This window comes from Colius striatus, chromosome Z (assembly GCF_028858725.1).
Source record: "Colius striatus isolate bColStr4 chromosome Z, bColStr4.1.hap1, whole genome shotgun sequence".
Taxonomy (NCBI): Eukaryota; Metazoa; Chordata; class Aves; order Coliiformes; family Coliidae; genus Colius; species Colius striatus.
The window spans coordinates 15,676,257-15,683,669 of NC_084790.1; the positions used below are offsets into that span (position 1 = coordinate 15,676,257).

Below are 7,413 nucleotides of genomic sequence, written 5' to 3' on the forward strand. Positions count from 1 at the left end.
TCAATAGGACTACGTTTCCAAATAAGAGAACAGAAGCATCTGTGACAATACACTAACAGCCTACTTCATTAATTTCCCATTTTTATCTTATTCACAGACCCTGCAAATGGGGATAAAGCATTTTTCTGGTCTCTTTGTGATGTTGTGCATTGGCTTTGGCTTGTCCATTCTCACTACCATTGGGGAACATATTGTGTACAGACTGGTCCTACCACGAATCAAGAAGAAATCCAAGATGAAGTATTGGCTCCATACAAGTCAGGTATGTATTCAGAAGAAACCCTGTGAAACTCGTGTCTGACAAAGAAAGCTTTGGACAACAACAAGGTATAAAAGGTTGTTAAGAGCACTGATGGCTGGCATTTTTCTGAGGGATTTAAACACCAAGGTTTGTTTGCAAACTATTCATCAACATTTCAGTTTGCCCTTCCTTGATAAACTACAGCAAAATAAACTTTTTGTAATGACAAAGTACAGACATTGCTTGTATCCTTGAACATGAAAATAATTTGTTCTCAAGTTCATCACACAAAGCCCTAATTGTTTACCCATTTTTGGAGCTATTCTTAATCTTCCTTTTACTCATTTATTTTCTTCTTTTCCCTCTAGAGGTTACATCGTGCTCTGAATAGTTCATTTATTGAGGACAAACGTCAGTCTAAGACAAAACGAGTAGAAAAGAGGTAGGAAGTTTTGCATGCCTTAAAATATAATATGCAAAAAATACTTTGAAATTAAATATGTTGTGTCTGGATGCTGAATTGTGGAACTAATATACCCCAAAAATAATAGGGGGAAAAAAAAAAAAGAAATAAGATAGAAGTGACAAGAGAGGAAGGTAGAAATTAATTATTTCCAACAGAAAGTAGTAAACTTAGAGATTTTGTTCTTTCATGATTTCATCTGCAGCTAATAAAAGCACTTCCGTTCTAAATACAGGCTTTGCAGTTAAGTCCACTGCCCTTGTTTTCAGGTCATTAATTAGATACCAAAGCACTGGTGGACAACTAGGACTTTGTGAGATAGCTTCACAATAAATGGAGATCAGGCAGGATACACCTTAGAAACTTTTTCAGCTTTCGTATTATTTAGAATGAGAAATAGGAAAGTGGAGATGAAGAAAATGCAGTCCTTTCAAAAACCTTTGTCTCAAACAATTCTTGCTGGAGAAAAAAAAATAGGTACGAACCTTGCCTTGTTTTCATAACCTGTGTCTTCTGAAGTGGAGACAACCTTATCTATAGCTACCAGGAACACAAGGCATTTTATTAAAACCACACATCTGCTCAGTAACTCAAAACTATTAGTGCACTTTTTAAGGACATGAGCAGCAGTATTGCTTTTCTACAGGTAAGTTCTGCAACAGACTACAGATAAAAAAAAAAAAAAAGGCCTTCCAGGCTGTTTCTAGATATTTGCCATGACTGAAACCCGTGTTGTGTAAAATGCATGTTGTGTTTAGTTTGTCATTCCTTCACTAGTAGCAGCAAATATAATAAGCATCTGTGAGCTTCTAGACTGACTATATACAAACAAGTATCTAAAAGAGCATGCCATTACTTTCTTCTGTTCATAACGTGACTCCTCCTTGCACACAGCAGCACCTCATTTTTCATGTTTGAACAGCAGTACCAGGAGCTGGCGGGTATGAAACATTTCCTCCTCCTACACCCCTCTCTCTCAGTGGTAGCATTTCACACTCCCACAACCTGAAGCACTAACTCAGCAGGAAGAAGAGTCTTCCAGAGGAGGGGGTTCTCTGTATCTTTGATGGTACAAAAAGTACCAGCTGAATTATGTGCCAGCTATTAAGCAGTAAAAAACTTTCATAACATAAGGAGATGGCCATAAGTCTCACAGAGAGTGTCTTAGAAGAAGAGCCACACAAATATTTCAACACTGAGAGTGAAGATGTGCTGCTGCTCAAACACTTCTGCCTACACAGCATCCAGCCACCCACCCACTATCCATGCTTTTCTCATGGTCTGAGCTGCTGTTGCATAGAATGATGGTAAATTTAACTCCAGACTCCTAGTAATGTGCCCAGCTGGTTTTGAACATTGACGTGGTAAGGTTCAATCCAGGGCTCTCAAAACAATTCTGTTCTTACACTTTCTTTCCTTGCTGGTGGAGTATTATTAAAAGCAACGAGATACAGAAATAATTTGGAAAGAATTTGCATTATGCTACTGCTATACTCCTCAGGGAAGAAAATCAAGAAAATCTTCAAGTCATAACTTTCCCAAAACTAGGGCAGCTGCTCAGCATCAGTATCCAAACAATGAAGTATTTTATTTACTTGATAAAGCTTGAGTGGACTTTGGCCTTTGTTAAAGCTACTGCCCAGGCCTCCCAATAGAAGCAGCAGAAGCTCCATCAGCTACTAACACTTTGTCAAAAACCTGTGTTTTCATTTGTGAGAGGGAATAAAAATGTATCAGAAATTATTAGTGACGTGACTCTGGGAAATATTTACAAAACAAGGGCTGCAGCTTCCCTCAGACATGACATCTCTTCCAAGGCAAGTTGATCACACTGGCTGCCCAGAACCCTGGAGATTGGAGCTACATAGCAGAGAGACAGCTTTGAGCACCAGAGCCCCTTGCCAGTAGTTACACCCTTTGCTATGTGGCCTTTTTTGCCTAGACCACTGTCTGTGTGGAAATGCAGCCTTCTACTTTTGACCCTGGAAATGCTTTCCCAGTTTCTACTTGCCCAGGGTAAGCCTATTCCCTGTCCAAGACTTTCTTAGGATGTACTTTTTTGTCTTCATCTCTTCAGGGGATTAAAGTAATTGCGTCACAAAATGCACATCCAGTAGCACAAGACTTGAGAGTCTTCCTGTTGTCTGTTCTGAAATGTGAGAAAATCGCTGATCTACACAAGAATAAACAACACTACATACACATCCTAGAGCTTTCCTGCGGGTCACTCAGGCTGGGGCTGCCACTGCTGCCTGAAGCCTCCCCTCCTCCCTCTTTGCCATTCCTCCTGATTGCCACCTCCTCTAAAGAAATTCCCACTTCCTTCTCTGCAGGCAGATAAGAAAGCTGTCTGCTCCCGGCTCCCAACTCCTCCTGAAACCAACTGCTTTCAGCAATCCCAGTCCTGAATTGTTAATCCTCATCCTTAACCTGACAACTGACAGTTCACAATAATAAGCATTTTGTCCAAGGATACCCGGAGAATACCTCTGTAATGGAACAGTTTTAAGAGTAACTACTTCAGAGTTTCAACCTCAGTTCATAAAGTGCATGTGCACACAGATCTATCCAAAAGATAAAGCAGCAGGTTGAAAAGCCCAGCTCCATCCCCACGACAGCACACTCTGTGCTTCCTTATGACTTGCGGAAACAGACTCCATAACTCAAAGAGTTACAAAGAAGGTATGTTTATTCAGCGCACGGGGGATCGCTCCACTGCAAACGTGCGCACCCCACACGACTTGACTTACATTTGTTACAAAGTTACAAAATCATACGGTGACATTATCCACCTAGACAAAGACACAACCTGTCCCCGATTTCACATGTAAGTTGGGTCTTTTCTTCCTTTCATTTGCGTGATGTCTCCCGGTGATAGTCCCTGATGGTCTCTGGGGCCTTGGGAGATGAAGGCTGATGAGTCCTGAGGCTTTCTCACCTCTGATCTTTGTGCAACTGCAGATATCACTTCGCCCTTCACCAAACTGGTTTCTGCCTTCAAGGAAGTTGGAGGACCCCGGAGGTATTGTGTGAGGAGATAAGCACGACCTTTCTACAGCTTGTGTGTGAATTTTGTCCCGTCTGACAAATAAGCTTTATACTATTGTGATAAGTTATTATAAGGTTTATTAATATGTGTCACTATAAAGCTCCACATCACTTATGTTTGAGTTGGAGAGCAGAGGTCATACAGTGCTCCTTCATTTCACAGGAAACCCTGGAAAACAGCCTGATTTGGGAGGGCTGCAGAGTGAAGTTCCCAAGAAAGAGGGGAAAGATTCTCTAGAATCAAAATATTTTGGAAATAATTTTCTGGAGGAAAACATTGAAGAATTTGAAAAAGTTCCCAAACAAGAATAAAAACTCCAAATTCTATTTGGTGTGTCAGGAAGCTCATAACCATACCTGCAAGGTTTGGATAAACATCATCATGTCCATCCTCCAAAGTCCACACTTTCTTCTTTATCTGCCCACACTGATTCTAGGCAGCCCCTTTCCTCCTCCAAGGGAGCAAATGCCCAAACTAGCACAAAGTATTAACATACAAAGGACTAACGCTGTAATGGGCTTAGGATATGGCGGTCACAAAAGCTTCCAGGAAGCTTTAGAGGAAACATTTTCCTGAGCTGGAGTTGGGAGGACTGTCATTTCATAACTAACAAAAAAGTTTTAGGGAAGATGAGTTTAGGATTCTAAATAGTCTGTCCTATGCATTAATCACAAAGATTTGTCTGTTTCCATTCATGATTTATGCTTCTCAAGAAAAATAATCCCAAGGATAAAGGAATATTTTTTGTGTGTAATTTGTAATGGCAGCATCATCCTTTTCCAGCAGGCTGGCTCACAGGGCAGGGTTGTATACACACAAAAGCAGGCTCAGATCTTATTTTAACTCTCACCTCTCTGTTCAGGTCCCATGTTGGGAATAGCCAGCATGCTGTGTGGAATACAGCTAATTTGGGCAACTGCCACCGGAAAAAATATATCTGCACTGATGAAGGGCAAAACGAGGTGTCAGTTCAACACCACCAAGACATTCCCCTGCCACAGGTGAGGAGAGAGACTCGAGCTTCTTTAACGACCAACGGGAAAGCAGAGTCCCTCAATATCAGTAGGACCTCAGTGATGCAAGAGCTTGCAGAGCTGGAGAAGCAGATAGAAGTCATCAAGCAGGAGCTGCGACTTGCGCTGGACAGGAAGTCAGAGCTTGAAGAGTATCAGAGGACGAACAGGACTGCAGAGCCCTAGGCCAGCATATCTGGACCCTTTCTCCTTTTTCTTCCTTTTTCCTCTTCCTCTTGAAAATTTGTAACACAGTTTTGTAATGCCAGAAAGAGGTGCAAAAATAAAGCAGGCAATGCTCTCTTCATGAGAGCAGAATTGCAGCAGCCCACAGCCACTGCCACCCTCCTGAGTCCTCCTCCTTTCATAACACGTTTCTCATTCCTCTGGCAAACATCAGCCATTCCCAAGGGAATGAAGAAACGAGCATCTGAACAGCGAGAGTTCCTGGTTCCTCCACTTGACATGACAGTACATTGAGGGTCCCACTTTTTTAGCCCTTTCTGTGCATTAATTCAAAAAAAGAAAAAAAGGAAAAAAAAGAAGGAATTTTAAACTGCTCACTGGAAGCATGTTCCTTGTTGGTATGTTTTTGTTGTGGTATCTATGGGTCTAGTCTCTGTTTGTGCTAAAGCTCCTTATGGTTGCCTCATTTTGCCAGGTGCTAGTTCTGTGTTGGCAATCCCTTACCTCCTGGCACAGGCTGTGGTTTCACAAGACAAATTCCTGGTGGCAATCCCAGTACACAGCGTTCCCTCAGCTCTGTCAGCACAAATGCAGATGTGGCTTCTCAGTCACTGTGATCAAGGAATTCACCCAGCTTAGAAATAACTTGGCAAAAAACAAACGACCACCTCTGTCTGCATCTGAGCCCAGATTCAGCTTCCACTCCCACTCAGAGAGAAGCCACACAAACAACCATACCAGCAGATGAGAGGGGATGGGTTCAGGTTGGCACAGGATGAGGGTAAGGGGAAGGGAAGGGTGGCAGTACTGTCAGGTGAAGTATTTACCAATGTAAAACTACTCCCACGATATTCTGTCTTCAATGGACAATAAGGTTCTGACCCACAGCCAAAGTGAAGTAGAGGGGCTCTGGTCCACAATTTATTCTGACACCAACATCCTACCAAAGCCAAGGGGATCCAAAGTCAAGGGGATTCACCAAAGCCTTCCTGTGGACCAGGGCTCATGCAAAGGTGGATGGGAGCTGCAGTTTCAAAGGCAATGTATCAGGTGGAGCTCCCTCCTACCTGGATGATGAGGGGAAGGAAGGGTAAGCTGTTCAGCATCTGAATAAATACTGCATCAACTCAACTGACTGTATTATTTAAATTGAATTTCTATGATCCTTTAAGCAGCGCTTTCCAACACAACCCATATTACAAAGGTCTGTAACACCGTCCGAATTAACTTTGGTTCATCTCCCGTATACACCACCAGTCATTTTACCCTCGCAGTGTCTCCAGCCACCTGCATGAATGTGGCCTGGTTTCATTGCTAAATCCAGATCTGAAACTGCACCTTGGTGTCTGAAAAAGTCATTCTACATGTATGCACTTTTGAAAAACACTTGCAAGTGAAAAGCTCTGGACGGACCACTGAAAAGCCAACAGCAGCAATATCAACTGATTAGCCCCATCAAGAGGAGTTTGTATTCTGTTCCCTGCTCAGTCCTTGGTCTTTACTTATGGGCAAGCTGCTTATTTCAATAGTGAGCAACGCTAATAGGTCTGAAAGGCCTAGGGTGTCCCTGCTCACAAGAAGCCAGAGGACTTCTGGCAAGTCATGGAGGGCACGCTTTTGTTGCATTCACTTACCTTCCCTCATTTACAGCATCAGCTTTTAGGAAGTGGTTTTCATTTGTGTAGCATCCAGTACCTTACAACCCCTACTATCATTTGGTTGGAACAGATGAGCACTGCTTTTCTCATTATTATGAGAAAGAAGTGTTTCAGCCCGACTGTATTGGTATATTTATTGCCAGTTTGTTATGTCCTTATCTCCACATGCATGAGCCCAGAAAAAAACCCAACCAAACCAAACCCAAAAAACAAAAAAAGGAAACTGAAAATGCCAGTATCTTACACAAAAATGTGTGCCTTAGTTCAAAGTTATAATCCAAATACCCAACTTTTCAACAAATCAGTTTCCTTTTAAAATCAAACATTTAAGTGAAAAAAAAGTCAACCACCTAATAACTAACATTGAGCAATTGTCTGTAATTCTGGGGGGTGCCTTAGGAGCTACTCCCACATCAAATGCAGAACAGCGACTGCTCCAAGCTACTGCAGCACCAACTGGAAGCCTTCTGTGTGAGAAGGGCCAAGGTACTGTTGCCCAACAGAGACGTGTTTTGGCAACGTCATTTTCTTACTCAGCTATTGCTCCAGCCTGATCCTGTATGAGTCAGAAAGCTTGCTGTAGCTACTTGTGGGATGAAGAGCATCATACACCTGTCAATGCCTGCGGACTGTGTAAGATGGGGGAAGAAGGGCTGTGACAAGAAGATGCATGAAGACTGTAGATGAGGCCTTTCCTTTATTTACATTTAATTACTCTGGCTCAGACACTGAATTTAGACAGATTTTTTTGGTCAATGCTTTCCTTCAATTCCCTTGAAGTACTGTTGTGGTTTAAGCCCATC

The 7,413-nt window shown here is 42.3% G+C and overlaps 1 protein-coding gene across 1 annotated transcript in view; it reads left to right on the top strand.

Moving 5' to 3' along the window:
* The window catches only part of GRIN3A (glutamate ionotropic receptor NMDA type subunit 3A), a 73,780-nt gene extending 68,828 nt beyond the window's left edge, over positions 1–4,952 (top strand). Inside the window, 3 exon segments of the mRNA XM_062018620.1 lie at positions 98–262; positions 610–683; positions 4,616–4,952. Coding sequence (XP_061874604.1) covers positions 98–262; positions 610–683; positions 4,616–4,952 — 576 coding nt within the window.
* The last annotated feature ends 2,461 nt before the right edge of the window (positions 4,953–7,413 follow it).